Source organism: Akebia trifoliata, chromosome 1 (genome assembly GCF_017979445.1).
Source record: "Akebia trifoliata isolate Shusen 1 chromosome 1, ASM1797944v1, whole genome shotgun sequence".
Taxonomy (NCBI): domain Eukaryota; kingdom Viridiplantae; phylum Streptophyta; class Magnoliopsida; order Ranunculales; family Lardizabalaceae; genus Akebia; species Akebia trifoliata.
The window spans coordinates 28,690,118-28,708,879 of record NC_141375.1 but is presented as its reverse complement, the minus strand read 5'-3'; the positions used below and the strand labels follow the sequence as shown (position 1 = coordinate 28,708,879).

The 18,762-nt window shown below is 34.7% G+C and overlaps 1 protein-coding gene across 1 annotated transcript; it reads left to right on the top strand.

Moving 5' to 3' along the window:
* Positions 1 to 2,263: 2,263 nt before the first annotated feature.
* Positions 2,264 to 12,690, top strand: LOC147411496 (Zinc finger C-x8-C-x5-C-x3-H type family protein). The gene is made up of 11 exons (XM_086449189.1): positions 2,264 to 2,673; positions 4,592 to 4,729; positions 4,998 to 5,031; positions 6,482 to 6,620; positions 6,753 to 6,809; positions 9,760 to 9,857; positions 9,983 to 10,054; positions 10,174 to 10,388; positions 11,465 to 11,670; positions 11,846 to 12,004; positions 12,182 to 12,690. The coding sequence occupies exons 1-11, from the start codon at positions 2,547 to 2,549 to the stop codon at positions 12,275 to 12,277; spliced, it is 1,341 nt and encodes a 446-aa protein (XP_086305315.1). The 5' UTR covers positions 2,264 to 2,546; the 3' UTR covers positions 12,278 to 12,690.
* The last annotated feature ends 6,072 nt before the right edge of the window (positions 12,691 to 18,762 follow it).

Here is an 18,762-nt window from a genome sequence, read left to right as displayed (position 1 = left end):
TTAAGCCCGGCGAGGCTTTGTAAGACTTGAAAACGATGGATTGAGGATAAGATTGAATGGATTAAATATAATTCATGAAGACAACTGATTTTAAGGAGAATAATAAGAGGGTTCCTGGTACAAGTTAAAGATGAGGTATTTAAGTCTATTGGAGTAGACTCACGTCAAAGCAGGCATGTCATCTAGGGAGGGGTGTCTCAAATATTGACCGATACGTGGAGGGTATGGTACCACCTATAAATTTATGCTGTGTTTGGATTGAGAGAAATGGAGAGAAAAGAAGAGAAAACAAATGAATTTCTCCCCATTTATCTTGTTTGGATTGTTAAGTGGGAGAGAAGAGAAAAGAATTGGAGAGAAGAGGAGAGAAAAAAAGTAGAGTTTTTTCTCTATCCAAAAGTGGAGAGAAACCTTTTTAAAATATTGTGAACTTCCAAAGTTGTCCCAAGTTCTCTCTTTTCAATCTAAACATGATAGAGAGAAATTGAGTTTATATTCTCTTCTCTTTCCTTCTCTTAATGAGTTTCTCTTCTCTTCACTTCTCTCAAACTAAATTAAAGAGAATTTTTATTGTCACACCAAATTTTATTAAGAACACCTCAAGATATGTGGGTATTTGTTTAGGGCTTAAAACAGGTCGGATACGAGTGAATCTAGATCTGATTCAAATCATACTAGTTAAGACCATATCCGAATAATTTTACATTTTACTTTTAAATAAAATTGTTAAAATGTGACTTGAATTTAAGACCTCTATATTTTGGAGAGAGGCCTTGCCTACTACATCTAATCATTATTGATTGATGAAAGATGATTTATCAAATATAAGAATACAACATGCAAAGTAATACATCATTCGGGTCTTGACGAATATAGAGATGAAACTATATCCAATCCGAATCCGACTCGGGTCAAGGGACATCAACCCATATCCAAACCATATTTTAATTTAGATATACTTGATGAAACCAAACCTGTTAAATTCAGATTCGGATCCCTTAGATTTCAGATAAAATTCATACCATTTAAACCCTGTATTTGTTGGTATAAGTATAATATAGGAATTGAGGTTCTCTTAGTAAAATTTAGTGCTGGAAAAGAAACTCTCATAATTCTTAGTGTGTTTTTTTTCCTAGCATGTGTGCAACTTCTGCAAAAACTGCTCATTTTAATTCCCAAACCATGGTTTGAGTTAGTTCACTTGAAGGTATTCTAATTTAAAGTGACGATCTCGCTTGTAAAAAAAGAAAAAAGTAACGAATTCTTCGATAAATTTTAAAATGACGATTTCACTAATAAAAAGAGTGACGAACTCATTGATAAAAAAAAATGGTGATCTCATAAATTGAAAGATAGATATCCTTATTTTTAATGATGAGATAGCTGGGAATTATCAGCAAGTTCGTCACTTTTTATCAATAAGATCACCACTTTAAATTAAAATACCTACCAGCGAACTCGCTCCAATGAAAATATGTTTTGGGAATTAAAATGAGTAGTCTACTGTACCCAGAATTTTGTCATATTCAGCATTAGAAATGGTAATTAGCCCCAATTCTTATGATGTGTAACCATTAAATATTGATGTGTATCCCAAGGAGAGAGATCTACGATTCTGTGTCCATGCCACTTCAGTTGAGTATTGACCAAGTGAAGACTTTCTAGTTAGGATATCAACACTATAAAATTAATTGGGTACATAACTTTAACGGCAGACGTTTTCTTCTAATTGACGGTCGAGTGACGACAACTAATTAACGAAATCAAATGGCTTTTAAACTCGGTATCTTGTCTTGTCTTGTCTCGTTCGAGTTGTTTTGTTCAACATTGAGACAATGGTTTTTAACTATTTAAAATTTTTGAAAATTTCTGAAAAAATTCAGAAATGATTCCTATTAAAAAATGAATCTAAAAAAATATAAAATTAAAAAAAATCAATTTGGGAGGTGAAAAAATAGAGGGTTGAGATTTATCCTCGTTTGTCTCGATTAACTTGGATGAGATTTTAAAAATCTCATCCGATACGTCCCGTTTAATTCGAGAGTTAATCATTTTCTACAAGACGTTAATCATTTTCTACGCTGTCTCGTTTGTATCGCCTGAGATATTGAAAAATATCGTCCAAGACGACTCGTTTATCTCATGATACGCAGTCGTTTCAAAATACTTTGTGAGTTGGTCTCGTTCAGCTAAGATGCCGAGTTAATTCGGACAATACGTCTCGGTCTCGGATGAGTTTAAAAACCATGGAACCGACTCAACCGAGGGTGCCATGCTTCGAACTCGCGAGACTACAGGATCTCGATTCTATGTGGATTAGCTAGCGCGAAGTGCTATTTTCTCTCCCGGAGCTATTGATTTGCCGCTCTTATTACTGCGTTTTAAGGGTTCATCTTCATCGAGTTCGTCTAACAATCAGTTTTGGATCTCATCAAACCGATCTAGGGTTTCGTAAATGTTTGTATTTCAACTGTAATCGATCTAGTATTTTGATATTTTATTCGACTATTCGATTTTGCTTCATTTGGTTATTGTATCTATCAACAATGGTGGAACGAAAGCTCTACAAGACAAAGCTTTGCGTATTATATCAGAGAGGTCACTGTCCGCGTCAGAGCTGCTCTTTTGCCCATGGAGATGCGGAGCTTCGGAGGTTCTCTGGTTCTTCTAATGGTAAAATATATCTTTCTTCCTTCATAATCTAAGAAAGGTCGTCTTTAGTTTCGATTTTGTTTCAAATAAAGGGAATCCAAGTGAGCTCTTTGTTTTTTTATTATATGAATTTTTGATAGGATTATATTTATAGAAATGTGGGAAAATTCACAAATTTTGTACTAATGTGAACATTATGTGTATTCAACAATCAAATACAGACCCAAAATCTCATTGGTCACAATTCACAATAATAAATTTCTGTATTTAGGGCATCATGCCATTGGTTCATCAGTTTTACACATAAATTTTGAAACAACAAATTTTTTGAGAGCGTTTGTTAACCGCTACACTTCTAGCGAGGGGCTTGCATTCCTCTTAGGTCATTAGTCATGAAACATTTACTGAACATATTAAAATATAAGCACGAAAGTTGCATGTTACAGCTCAAAACATATATAAATCAAACATCTCAATGCATAATAAAGGGGTTGGTGAGATGGTCAGGACAATGCCTCATGAAGCAAAGGTCCTGAGTATGAATCACTTCACCCCTTGTTGGCCACCACCCTGGTTCTTTAAAAGGTCAAGTACACGATGCACGTGTTGGAAGTGGTGACAGGTGTGTTCATGGGATTAGTCAGACTAAGTTTGGATACCCATAAACTGTGGAAGTTGTCTGACATGAAAAATGTTGGCTTTTGGTAAAAATACTTTTTTTAGCATTTATCTAAACAACTAAAATAAAATAATGAGTTGAATTTCAAATTTCATGAATGTGGTGGTTAACTCTCCAATAAACCATTCGTCTAACTTTTTCCGTGATTCCTGTCCCTGTCCTTTTTTTTGTATGTTTATAATTGGATGGATGGAATTATGTGCCTTTATTTAATCTCGTTCAAGATAATTAAGTGATTGAACACCATTTTCTGTTTTTAAATATCTGCATTTGGGAACAATCTGCAGAAGTTGGGACCTGTGGTCTGAACAGGTGAAATATATTACAGAATGTACATGGAAAGGGTCCCAATTGCTTGGGTTAATGGTCAAAGTTATCATCCAAATATTTTCCAATGAAACATCTAGTATTAATCTGCAATATGGTTATTCCATTTGTAACTACTAAGTAGTCTAAGTTAATATTAGGTTGAACATTAATATCTTTTACTCGTTCTTAGGACTATGCTGGCTGGTGTTTCTTGTTAGTGTTTGTGACATGTTTCCCTGGCAAACTTCTCATTTTGGTTGTTGTGATAATGCTTATATGAAACAGAGGAGGCTTATATAAAGGTGCATTGGAGTTATTTTTCTTCAAACTAATTGATGGTCCATGACATTTTAGATCATAAGCAGGTTCAGTGAATATCCGAATATTTCTTTTAGTAAGTCCTGCAGTTCATATATGGTGGAGCACATGGTAATCATCCCATTTATGAGTTCCTCTGTTACTAATATGGACAATGGATTTCTTATGTGGAGAAATAGTGCAGATTATTATGGGAAGATATGGTTAACAGAGACCAACTTTATTGCATGGGAGATGCTATTATTATTATACCTAATTATGGCACCAGGGAAAACTTCTACGGTTGCGATTTTATTATCTTTCTTATTATCAAGAAGGCAGGCGTATCGACTATATTCTATTAATTGCTTCTTTGATATTCGAAGGGTTTTCTCTGTGATATAAGCTCAAAACACGAGTATAGCCATATCTGTTCTTTTTTTAATGAGGGCGATGATTTTCATGGCCCCTTTGGAACTGGCAAGGAGGCATATTTATATTCATTAGTAAGTTTCTCATATTGTTCCAGGGCATGGTAAGCTCAAATCTTTTAAACGTCATCGGTAGTTCCTCCACTTGGCTTTCGACTTAGAAAAAGAGACATAAACCTCCTCTTCTCCATTTGAAATATTTTTCTATTTTTATTCATTGCAGATCGGAGAGAATATAGAGATAACGACTTGAGGGATAAGCTTGACAGAAGGCATTCTCCCCAGAGAAGATATTCTCCGGCAAGAGATACAAGAGGCCGGCATGCGGTTCATGGACAGAAGCAAATTCTTTATGATAGGGGTAAATGTTTTACATGATAGTGGTACATTTTTTTTTAATGATTATTGTTTCATAATGAATGGCTTGAAACTAATGCATCTTCAAACAAGTCACGATCAGTTAATCTCTTTTTCCTGTTTATTAGTTATTATACAAGAGTTATTTCAAATAAACTTTACAAATGTTGTATTCCTAGAATTCATAGAGTGTCGATCCTATTTTCGTTTTCTTGATGGGTTCTTCCTAATCTTTTTTTGTTGGGTCTTTTCTATTTATATTTAATTTGCAGGATATAGTCGTTCAAGGTCCCCAGGGAAAAGGAGGTAAACTAACTAACATGATATCTTTAAAGCTCCTACCAGTTTTTGACATGATGCAATTATTATTATCATTTGATGGATACATTATGTAATTATTTAATAGATAAATCTTTTATTTAAACTTCTATTTTAAAGATATCTACCATAAAGCTTAAATTTGTTTGCAAGAATGTTGTTTTCCTTTAAGGATGATACATAGCTGAGAACAATATGAACACCCCTTGTCATCTTGGAATATCATACCGTGCATAAAATATTAAGGAAATGCAAATCAGGGTTTAGATCCCAGACTATACCAATACCAAGTTATAACCTCCTATTTTTCAGTCTTCATCAAATTTGTGACAATTTTTCACTGGTTCAAGTTAGAATTGGATTACTCACTGAGGATTGCAAAGCATCCGAGGGTACTTGTGCTTGTCTGGTGCACAATGGATCACTAATACACCCCGACACGCAATAACATGTTAGCCAGTGAGACCTTTTATTTCAATGTTTTTAATCATAAAAAATGACTTCTAAAAGAGGATTAAATTTATTCTCCGCACACTAATTTATAAAGTTGTCAAACACAACCATGGAGTGAGTTTAAAAATTTACTTTTGTTATGTTATGGTGTATATAAATGTTTTCTTTATTTTTCATATCTCTTTCCTTATTTTTTCCTAAAGAAATGTTTGAGTTAAATATAGCTAAAAGGAAAATTTATAATATCACCCATGTGTATACGTGCTAGACACTGACACAAATGTCCGTGTCCTTGTTACATAGGTTTCCTTAAGTTGCTCTAATGTCACAGGATTTGAGGTGGAAGTCTAGATTGACTTTTGGCTCTTTCAACTTAGGAGCTTAGTGATCTTGTGATTCAGTGATTCCTTTTGAGAATTGAGTGACAAAAACTAGAATTGAATAGTTGATGATGGCTTTTATGATCAGGACTGTTTTTCAGAGATTGGATATTTGAGTTATGTAGGAGTTGCTTATTTGCATAGGCTAGTCATTCTGTAATTAGTAACATACTTTTATGTGCTTATACTATAAACTCATACTGGTTGGACACAATTTTCTTGTATATGCATTAGTGTTGTTTTGTTTTTTTAGGGCCTTATCATTGTGTCACCAAAAATGTATGTGTGCTGTGTTGGTTCAAATTTCGCTCTCAATGGCAAAGCTTTCATTCATCTTATCATAGAAAGGATATTCATTCAACTTAAATGTTTCAGAGACAAAATACTTTTGAGTCATAAAACTTCAGTTGCTGTTATTAGTATATAACAAATCAACCTATCCGTGGTAACAAGTCTATCTTAGGCGAATTTCAAGAGTTGCAATTATAACTCTAGAAACATGTTTGCGATGGCTGTGATTTTGTTAGGGTCTTCCGATTCATCTCTTTCTGGTGGTGTCTGCTTCATTTTTGTTCTCATATTTGATTCTATGGTTTAATTTATAGTGAAAGAAGACATAAGAAGAGTCAGCATTTAGATGGACAGAGTGATATTTCAGGAAGTCTCAAGATCTCAGATGGTACTGATGGAGTCAAAGAAAGGAAGGTCACATCCTATAACGCTAAAAATGTTTTTGAAGAGCAGGTTTGAATTAATTTTCTCCTTGCAATGTAATACTGGGGTGCTCCTCTTCCTGAAAAGATGCTTTCATATTATTAATTATCATTGTGCGTCTGTGACTCACATTATATCTTTTTTGTTTGAAACACAATGTAGTTAAAGCAAGTACAGTTGGATATTGACACTCTTGATGGTCATAAATGTCAACTGGAGGTGAGTTTAATGTTTCTTTGTGGCAGCTGTAGCTGAATATGAGCTGTTCGAATTTTTTTTGGAAAAAAAAAAGAACGAGACTTGTTGCTAGTTTGTGTTTGTACCTTATGCGAAAATGTTATATACTAAGTGGTTCCAATATTCAAGACCATTCCCTATTGCTAGCCAAAGCCTGAGGCTTGAGGCAAGTCTCATGCAATCATCATCCTCCTCAAAGCCTTATTCCATTATTTTGGATCAGCCTACAGAACCCTCCTGTTCCTCTGTTCAATTCTATTTAATTCCATGTCTTCTGCTCTTGCAAATGTGTTCATATCTGCAACTACCTGAATCTTTGCTTTGTCACAACTATGTTATTGCAAGGTTTTGCTCATGCAAAATTGTCATAAATGTCGGTGTTTTTAAAATGAGTCATGCTGGAGTAACGTTGTGGGAGACATCATGGGGGACATTTCTGACGTGAAAATGTGTAGGAACCATAGATGTTTTTCATCGCGATACGAGTGAGATCTCGATGAAAAGCATCTATGGCTCCTACACACTTCCACATTAGAAATGTCCTCCGTGATGTCCGCCAAAATGTTACTTCAGCATTATCCTTTTAAAATTAATGCTTGAGGTGAGGTGGCTTACTAGTCAAAGCGTTGAGGTGTGAGCTGGGAACATGCATTTAATATAATTAGACATGTAAATAAATAAATAACAAAAACTCCATTAACAGATAACGCCAGGGAAAATTTTCAAAAAATAAAAAAGGATGGGAAAGAAAAAATTCTTATAACAAAATTCATAATTTCACACTACAAAATTTCATATTCAAATCTTAGTTGCAAACTCGTCAAAATAAAATTAAAATTAAACCACATTTATAGTATTATACTTTCAGGTTTCAAAGTTTTTAATGCCTCAACTATAAAGCAGTGGTTCTAATTGATTTGTGAGGTATAGGGTTAGGGTTTTGGAGAGGATGATGAAGAAGAAGAGATTTTTGGAGAAAGAGTTAATTGAGTCTATCACTCACTCACATATTATGCATTTAATACATTTGAGAAATACACATGAAATGTTAACTATTTACAGGAGTGCCATTAGTATACTCATACCCCTATATGAGCATTTCCACACTCCCCCTTAAATTGATGCGTAGATATTAATCATGCCTAGCTTGCTAACAATGCCATAGAACTGTGAATTACTGAGTCCTTTAGTCAAAATATCAACCTAATCTCTAGTATTCACAAATGGAGTACAGATGTAACCAGATTTCAGCTTCTCTTTGATGAAATGTCTTGGACCACCTCAATGTGTTTGGTTCTATCATGTTGTTTCAGCTTATATTTAATTTTGATTGTTGTATTGTTCCCGCAGTATAGATTCATGTACCTATGAGTTGAAGGCTCCATTCGGCCAATAATTTTTGAATCCAACAAAGCTTGCACACTCTATGATCCATAGACCTAAACCCAGCTTCTGTGTTTGACCTTGCAACCATAGTCTATTTTTTAACCCCTCTGATCACAAAATTGGCCCCATAAACATGCGATACCGTGAAGTGGAACACTGATTTGACAATGCTCCTACCCATTTTGCATCTATGTAATTTCAATGGTGGACTTTAAGTACTTGAGGATTATCTATGCAACATCCTAGTGTTTTGTCGTCGGTGCATACATAAACCGAATTACCACACTAAATGCAAATGCATTGTGTTGGGATAAAAAAAAAAAAAAAAAACTTATCAATGATGACCTTCCATGGATTCGCCTATATAAGCCGCGGCTAAAGTTGCAAAAATAAGAGCTTGAATCCCACTTGTAAATAATCCAAGGAACATGACAGGTATAGGAACCACTGAAGGTACTAAAGAAACAAGAACAGCAACGACTAATTCATCAGCCAATATATTCCCAAAAAGTCGAAAGCTAAGCGATAAGGGTTTTGTGAAATCGTGTAAGCCTGTGGGTTGGTGGGGTAACTAAATTCTCATCAAGAGGAGGAAAAGCACAAAAGAGGAACGTTGGCTAGAGTTTTGAATTATTGACTAACTGGGAAAAGAAGGACTTGCTTAGATTATGAGATGTTTTTTGTTTTAATAGCCATAGATCAGGCATTTCTCATATTTGTTAGAAAACATAGTTTCATTCAATTATTTGCTTTGGCTGGTAGCTGTGTCGGATGAGTTAGGGAGAGATAGATAAGGCGGCCTACAAGTATCTGATATCTCTCTGCATCTAATGTTGTGATCACTGTTAGCTTCACTAAGATTATGATTCGATTCAATGGGAGCATCACATAGTTTGCACATGTTTCCTACAAAAGACCAAGAACATGATTCTGTTGTGAAATGAAAATATCCTTCTTGGATATGACAACTTCAATCCCAAGAAAGCACTTTAGTTGACCTAGGTCTTTATTCTCAAACCCCTTCACCGATTGACCTTTTGATCATTCCCAGTCACTATAATGCCATCTACATATACTATAAATGCGGTAACTTTCTTGTTGGTGTGCTTAATGGATAATATGTGGTCCACCTTTCTTTGCTTGAAGCCATTCCTCACCATTCCCCACTGTGTGTGTGAAACCTTTCAAACCATGTTCTAGGTGGCTATTTGAAGTCATACAATGTCTTATTTGGTTTGCACACTTTCCCTTCAACAGAAGAACATTTAAACCAAGAGTTGATATCATATACACATTTTTTTTCAAATTCATCATGCAAGAAGACATTCTTCACATCAAACTGCAATCTTCACATCAAACTGCAAGAAGGGCCACTCCTGATTGATTGCAAAGGATGCGAGAACTCTAAATTAGTTTGTCTTGGCTATGAAAGCAAACATTTCTTGTTATTCGATGTCTTAAGTATGAGAAAAGGTTTAAACCTTTAGTCCAAATTTCTGAGTCAATATAATTGCCACTTATTCGGATTTTATGTTTCTGTTTAAAGACCTACCTAGAGGAGAAAGTCCAAGAAGCTGACAGTCTTGCTTCTAAAAATGAGGAGCTTGCGACCAAATTAAGTAAAGAGCAAGAAGATTGTAGAAGGTATTCCCCAGTATAACATGAAGTTTTCCTGTTCCTTTTGCTCATTATAAATTATTGTTCTTTCTAAACATTTTCCGTGAAAAATGTAATTTTCTCTTTCCTTTCCTTGACACAACATTTTTCAGGATTACTTCAAAAATTAAGAAGTTCATCAAAGCACACAGTCGTTACTTACGGGCACAAGAGGAATTAAAGAGGCAAGTTTCTATACTAGATTTGGTAATCCAGTAACCTATGCATACATTTATGGTCATGATAGTCTTTTTGTCCAATTCATTTTCTGAATTAATTTATTGATATGGACATACATGAGAAGGTCACAAGCTCGACTTCAAAGGTTGGGAGATCAGCTTGCTTCTGATGCTTCTAGATCCAGTGCTAATGAAGAAGATTCCAGCATGAATATTGCTAGTGATGGAGAGCATAACGATGATAAGGGGATTGGCCTAAGAATGGAGTTGCAGAATCATGCTTCTCCAAGCAATAAAAGACCTCGGATTGGTCTAGGAGCTAGTGAAGAAGTTAAACCAGGTAACACCTAGAAAGTGTTTTAGTAATTAACTTTGTTATTATTTTGAAATTATATTCTGGTGTAACTTTTTTGTTCAAAAGTTCCAATTATTCAACTCTTCTACTTCATTATTTGGTGGCCAATTAAAATGGTGGACCCCAAAGTGCTGCTTCAAACAATTGGAGATAACTGAGAAAGGGGAATTTTATAAGGTGCAAATAGGTCCAATACTACAATGTGGAAAAGGGCTAGTGAGAGCCCCACAAACCCTGGGGTCGACAAAAGACAACAATGATCACCTCTTAACTGACTAATCTCATCTAGAAACAAATTTGTTGTGTCGAGAATCCTTGAAATCGATCCGTAATAGAGACTACATATACATCAGTGTCTTAAATCTTCATCATGAAATTCCCTTGTTTTTAAAAAATCTGATCATTTCTTTCTTTCCAAATTGACTAGGACACCTCAAGTGGAAGCATGGTTTTTAAACTCATCTGAGACTGAGACGTATTGCCCGAGTTAACTCGGTATCGGAGCCGAACGAGACCAACTCACAAAGTCATTTTTTGACCGAGATTTAGGACTCACGTTCATTTTTTTGATTTGTCTCACGAGATGTCTCAAACGTATCGGAAAACTCGTCCGAGACAACTCGGTATCGGGCCTGGACAAGACGAGACAAGACGCGAAACCGAGTTTAAAAACCATGAGTGGAAGAGATCTCCATAATAACTTTCATTTTGGGAGTCAAAGATTTTCTAGGTGTTTGGTAAAACTCTTTGGCATGCTGAACAGAGAAAGAAAATAGATTGACAGGCCAGCCAATATGCTTTTGATTAAAGTAGCTTTCTCACCCTTCCCCCTCCTCTTTGGTGATAAATTTTCTTTCCCGGTCACTAATTTTCTTTAAATTATTGGTGTTACTTGTGAATTATTAGGTTGCATCCATAATACTACACAATCATAATAATTTTGTTTAAATTCCCGGTTTTGTTTCAATTATTGGTGTTACTTGTGTATTTGTTTGGTTGCAACTGTCATGAATGGAAGCAAACCACATCCATTGTTAATAACGTACTTCATATTATCCCAGCAATTTTAAGAAAAAATCTGTCTGGAACAACTAGATTAGAGAAGCTTGTTCCTTGCGATGGACCCACCACTCAGTCAGACAATAACGGCAAGGAAGCAGTTGCAGTGAACAAAATCCTGATTGGAAGTAATGGTCATAGGCCTCTGGCAAATGAGGACAACATCAAGCGAAGAAAGAATACTTCTAGCCTTTCCACTGTAGAAAAGGTATCTTGGGTGTTAAATCATTAATTTATTCTTTCGTAATATAAATCATTCTCTTTGCAAACTCCTCTTATACCTATGTTCTCTATAGTCTTCTGTTTTGGTCTCGCTTTCTTATTTATTTATTTTTTGGATGAAGTTATTAAAAAGCTTTAGCAACTTCTCTTGAAATGTCCAGGTCAGAGGTTTGGAATCAGGACATGTGTTGCCATCAACCAGTATGGCTGCTCATGCAATTGATGAACTCATTGATGTGATTGAGGTGGTGGAAGAGAAGACTATCTTGCCATATCTTTTGCCCCCACCTCCACCACTGCCCAAAAATGCTTACAACCAGGTTTATAGTGTTTTTTTTTTTTTTTTTGTGGCATTGCTGAGTTACCAACTAATTATTTCCTCATTTCTGATTGACCTTGAAATTAGTAGGGGCTTTCATCTTCTTGTTTGATCTTTACTAACTGAGTGATTCCACTGTTTGTTAACTTTTATTCATTTTTGATTTTGTGTGGTGCAGTACGAGGGTGAAGATGAAGATGTGGATGTGGAAGAGGTGGATTTAGAGTCGAGGGATGTTGATATTAATAGTGAGGTGGATATTGAGCAGCTATAATACTGTTTTCTTATCTAGCAGTATCTCAAAGGTTAGGGTTGATCTTAGAGGATAACCCTTTGTTACAAGGACTGATTGGTTGTCTTCTATTGTGGTTTATCACCCCATTATAAATACCGTCTGAGCTGCACCAAAATTCTGATATTTGCTCAGTATTATTATGTTCTCAAAAGAATAGGGGTAAGGTTATCATATCGCAAAGCAGGTTTAACCTGTAGAACTTGTAAAGTTAGTTTATGATTGCTTAAGTTTTTTCGTACTAAACCATTGCTGCCATGTGCTCTGTTATGATCATTGGCTGGCTAATTGAATCCAGGTCCCTGTTATGTTGTACTTGCTGGCATCTATTTGTATTGCTCGTGTTACATGACATTGCTGATAACGAGGAAAGGAAAGCTATTCTAGTTTGTAAATTTTGTTTCCTAGTAGATGTTAGTCCATTTTAGGGTTATTACTATGGGTGGTTCTATTTACACACACCAAGATGGCTAATTGTACTCACTTTCTTGAGATACCTGTCAAAAAGTAAAATATCTAATTGCACACACTTGATAAATCTGTTTTAACATCTATTGCTCATTGCATCAATCAAAAGGTACTGAATCCATTTCTTCTCCTCCTCTCTTTCATTTATTATTCTTTGCATCTAGAAAGGTTCAAATGAGGGTTTTAAGTTTTAATCTTACTTGTTTTTCTTATCCCAACACCCCCAATTGAGTTGAAGTCATTTACATGAGAGTTTTGTTCGGTAGAAAGTTATGTTTCGTAGATACTTAGTGAACCTATTTATTAACATTTAGTAGTTGCCTCACTGAATTTGCTAAAACATATTCAATCTCACATACTAAACAAAATCTTTAAAAAAAAAATCTCGAGTTTGAATCAAAATCTTTGTTTTGGAGGTTTTAATAGTGATTTTTTTTTCATCTTCTTTGGTGATTAAATACGAAAAATGAAATAAATAAGATAACTTGAATTTTTTTAAAAAAAATTCTAATCTCCATTGATTCAATCTCTCACAAAATTCAAAATGAGATAAATATGAAAAGAGAAGTAGGTTTTTGTTTTATAGGTTGTGGTGGGTGCAATGAGTAAACACAAAAGGGTAAAATTATAGAATTTCCTTTTTACATTTTTTACTTAGGCTGTTTTGGATTGAGAGAAGTGGAGAGAAGAGAAGGGAAGGGAAGAGAAGAGGAGAAATTCAATTTCTCTCCATCAGGTTTGGATTGACAAGAGAGAACTTGAGACAATTTTGAAATTTTAAAATATCTTGAAAGAGATCTAAGGGCAGAGTTGGTATTATAAAATATTTTAAAAGGGTTTCTTTTCATTTCTTACATTTTCTTTCCACTTTTGGAAAGAAAGAAAACCCACATTTTTTTCTCTCCTCTTCTCTCCAATTCTTTTCTCTTCTTTCCCCATTTAACAACCCAAACAAGAGAAATGGAGAGAAACTCATTTATTTTGTCTTCCCTTCTTTCCTCTTCTCTCAATTTCTCTCAATCCAAACACAACCTTAAGGAGGGTATAATTAGCCATCTTGGAGTGTGTGCAAATAGAACCACCTTATTACCATTGGGTTGGTGCTAAATCTTTGACCCATTAATTTTCAATGGTTAGATCTTCGTCTCTGATTAGGTAGGCTATCCGACTTATGCGGTTATGTCCCCTTTGCATGTCATATAGAATGTTGAATCTTTGACAAAAATTTTCAATGGTTAGATCAGGTAGGTTATCAAACTTATGCCCCCTTTGCAAGTCATATAGAATTACCAAGAGTCGTGATAATATGACTCCCCCTCCCCTCTAACATAAGCCCCCCTACACCACCATGACAGAATCGTAAATCTTTTGCCTTATGATACACAAGAAAAAGATTTATGATTATGCGTATGGGGGCGTAGGGGGTGTCAATTACTAATTGTCCTTTGCCCAAGGAGGTAATTTTTTTTTTTTTTTTTTTAATTCATTGAAGTTTATGTGGATACAATCTAAAGTTCAAACTAAAAGAGTAGGATAATTTGTTTTTACTCAAAATGTTGAAGTTAAGGATGACTGTGTTTAGAAAGAAATAAAAAGTACTTAGTATTCACTTTTACGTCGGATTGCATGGACCCGTCCGTCAAATTATTTTGGATTGATCTGATCAATCATTAGTCAATAACTGGTCCTACTTTTTAAACATTGCTACAATTAAACATGTGGATTGGAACGTTACAGACTGTCTCCAAATAAACGTGGAAGATTAACATATTCTAGGAAAATATTCAACCATTTGGAATTGCGGCCCACTTAGTAGATATTTTGCTTCACAAAATCTTCCCAATATTGCACACACATTTGCGTGCTATATAGAATTCCTTGGGGTCCTCTACCCAAGAATATGAGGTCCAGCTTTGGTCTGCTGTACCTCAAAATCCACTTTTTTTTTTTTTTTGTTTCTGTTTTTGTTTTTGTTTTTCCCGTTATATATTAGTAAGAGTCGTGCTGGAGTGACCTCAGGCTGTAATCTCATATCGCATTTCTTCACGTGAAAGTGAATATGAGCTATAGATGTTTTTTCATTCGAATGACACGATGAAAAGCATCTACAGTTCCCGTACATTTTCATGTCAAGAAGTGCAATAAGCCTGAGGTCACTTTAACATTATTCTATTGATTAATGAAGCTGTACATGGGGGAAAACCCCCTTAATTTACAAAGTTGAAATGAAGACGAGCAAGCCTATCGCTAGAAATACATTTTCTGCTCATCGCTCCAAAATTTGCTAAAGCGTGTTTTGACAATATGTACTAGAGTGTTGATGGGTTGGATATTGGTTCTAATAATTAGTGTCTGAGCTTTTAAAGGATGTGCTGACTTATTAGGGTTTTCATAAAGCATCGAAGGTTTTGAAGAGTGAGTCTGACAAAGTTCATCTTCTAGCTAGCTTGCATATCCTTCATTTATTATTTTAATAGCCGTTAATATTAACTGCATTTGATATATATTTGAGATGAGGCACAAATCGATCAATTTGAAAATGCTTTGCTCTTTAAAATATTTCAAAGTGCAAAACAAAATTTACTGTTTCTTAGTGGCCAACAGGTGATTTACTGCAAAAGTATTTTGTGTACTTGGTTGATTTTTGCAATGCAAAATTTTACAATCCTCCTAGTTCAATCAGTTTGACCGATTAGATTTATGAAAGAGTAAGCTCAAAATTTATAGGGGATTTTAAAGCATACCTCGATGTTTTGATGAATATTTGAGGTGCCCCTTTATTTTGAAATTGATGACAAGCTCCTTGAGCTAAGGTCTTCCTCAACACTATTATTTGAGGGGTTTGAAGGTTGAGAGCTGCTATTGTCATTCCAACTTTTACTTATTACACCTCAACTAAAAATAAAATAAGAAATGCATGATTGGGAATAGTAAAAGTTGGGATGTAACAGTGTCGCTCTTTGATTTCTACTTTCAGGTTTAGGATTTTACATGAGCCAAATCCTAATTGTAAAAACTTCTCAAGTGGGTGGTTGTTATGTTGATTAATAATTTGAGTTTTGTAAAGTTTGAATAGTGTGTTTTAATATTTAATTGGGAATGATAAATAATTTTAGAAATTGGGGTGTAATAAGTAAAGTTGCTAGCAATTCTTTTTTAATTTTTGAAAAAAATTATAGAAAAAAAAAAAGAAAAAAGGTATCGATTGGACTATGGTCCCATTCGGATTTTAAAACACTAAAATCGCTCTATTATGAACAACTTATTGGACTTAAATTCATAGCTCATTGGTTGACATGCCTTACGTATCTTTGAGGGCATGGGTTCAACTTCAAATTATAGTAAAGGAAATAAAAGGAAAAAAGAAACCACTCATCTAAGCCCGTTACACATAATATTCTTTTTTATAGTTTTATTGTAGTGTAAATTTAATTAGGGTCAAAGGGTGGACTTGAGCTAGGCTTGGCTTAACCCCCTCGCGCAAACTTTGAAGAGATGGATTGCCCTATAGACTGACGGTAAACTCCTATGGTTAATTTTGTTAGTGTTTGCAGACTCAATAATAGAGCCTAGTCCCTTATCTTTTGGGGGCAAGTTGGGGACCCAAGTTGCAGATCCTATGTTTAATAATTGACTATTGATAACCTGACTCTGCACCACTGACGCCATTTACGAGGTATGTGTACAGAACCATAGATCTTTTTTCCTTTTTCCTTTTGTATCCCCAAAAAAAAAGTCTATGAAAAAATCTATGGTTTGTGTGCAGCCACGTCAAGTCATTTTTGCGTGTCAGGTTCTCGTGACTTTAATAATTTTATCTCAACTTCAAAATTATGTGGCAGGAAGTCTTACAGACTTATGAGCTAACTCTCGCAATAGATGTTATGGGTTCGTAAAGGAATTTAATTTTTAAAGCAAATATCTCATAAAAAAGGACAAATGAATGCACCAGTCCATTTCTTCTACAACTTTCTATAATAATAGAATTGGCATGAATGCACGTGCGCGATCTTGATACACGGCTGAAGGGGCAAGGCATAGAATCATACATCATTTTTATGGGCATACACAGGAAAAAGATGTGCAGTTATGTGCCCTTGTCAAGTTAGCTGTATGACAAGACTGCGTGCATTCATCATTATTCATAATAATATTATTAGGTGTGAAGTTGGAATTATATGGCTCTCTCGTAATCGCTTCATCACTTCTGCATTGCTGTTATTTTGACGTAAACAAAATGTTCACTTCCGCATTGCTGTCTTTACAAATGAGATCTTAACTGGAAAATTCTAGTAAATATTATTGTTAGTCACGTTTCCATATTAGGGTTATTATTATTGAGTCATGTTGGGCAATGAAGTAAATTTCTAACCCCAATCAAGTCTTATAAAAGATTAGCATAATCCGATTGCATAAACATCAATGGTGTGTTTGGAAATGATAGTTGGTGGGAGTTGGAGTTACAACTCCCATTTTAAAATTCTAATTTGTTATTTGGATCATCAATTTCATTGAGTTGCAACCCAAGAAAATCCTCAACTCACATTTTTAAAGGAGTTATAACTCCCACCTATGTGGGTGTACGGTTGTCAACTGATAGGTATTCGATTGGATAGTGTTATATCCGAATTTGAATAAAAAAAAATGGCGATATTCGAATTTGAATTCGAATCCAATCGGATATCACTAACTAATATTCGAATTTGCATCCGAATGAATTATCAGATATTTGGATAAATTAATTTTTTTATTAAGAAAAAAGAAGAAGAAAATGGTTGCAAAACCCTTGATTTTTAATCAAACACAAGTACATTCGTCTTCAACCCTAGATTTTTATCTTTGAATCGTATAAAAAATCCCTTATCTTCAACCTCAACCAATGACCTTTATTTTTTTTCAAACCAATTAATCTTTAACATGTCAAAAGGTATCCATCATTTTTCATCATTTTCAAGGTCTAGATTGAATTCACAAAAAAAAATTATTAAAAAAAAAATCCTAAAAAATTAAAATCTAATTTTTTTTTGTCCCAGATCTTGAATTCTAAAATGGACAATCATCGAATTTCCAAATTTAATAATTAAATCCAACGATAAAAAAAAATGTCTTTAAAAGAAATGAAGTTTATAAGTTTTTTTTATTGTCACATGGAGATGCGATGAACAAAGATAGGTGGTCCTTCGGTCCGTGGTCCACTTACGATTTATTGGGGGTGGGGTTGGACACATGCATGTCCTCTCAAAAATCATTCATTGATGTATCTCCAAGGGGTTAGCGTAGTCTCCAATGTTATCTGGCTGGGCGGCTCGAATTTGGGTTCACTGTTTGGCTGTTTGCTACACTAGAACTTACCCGATTTATACTGGACCTTTGATCAGTTATGATTTATGATAGTCTCATAGAAGATGACCTAGCTCAAAAGGTACATCATCAAATTTAAAACAAAGGGGATGTATCCCTAATTTAATTTTACTAAAATCATCCATACGAGTATCTTTAATATAAATTAAAGAGTAGAGATCCAGAACGATGCCCCATACCTAACCAAGGTCAGGTGTCATCTCATTTTTATGCCACATGGCATTTTTTTTGGGACTCACTAACCATAAGGATATGTGGTCTATCCCTTACTTAACCTATACACAAAACATCAGTTTGATTGGTGATGTGAATCCATTGATTATAGCATCATCTTAAGAATGATTTCTGATCATTGGATTTTAACTTTTTTTTAAGAGCTTAGATCTAGTGGATACAAGTTATCAAACACTATTATTTTCGATCATCGGTTCACCAAGGGATGGACTACATATCCATATGATTAGTGAATCCTAAAAAGTGACATGTGGCATGAAATGAGGTGCCACCTGACCTTGTTTAGGTACGGGACACTGTTCTTGATTGCCACTCTTAATTAATATGTGGGATATCACTAATATTGGCCAAAACAGTGAATTCATTATTTTCCACGGCCTATCATATGATTCGAAGAGCGAACA

Coding starts and splice junctions, on each gene's coding strand:
- LOC147411496 (XM_086449189.1), top strand. CDS start 2,547: ATGGTGGAACGAAAGCTCTACAAGACAAAGCTTTGCGTATTATATCAG. Junction 2,674..4,591: donor GTTCTCTGGTTCTTCTAATG/GTAAAATATATC, acceptor TATTCATTGCAG/ATCGGAGAGAATATAGAGAT. Junction 4,730..4,997: donor GCAAATTCTTTATGATAGGG/GTAAATGTTTTA, acceptor TTTAATTTGCAG/GATATAGTCGTTCAAGGTCC.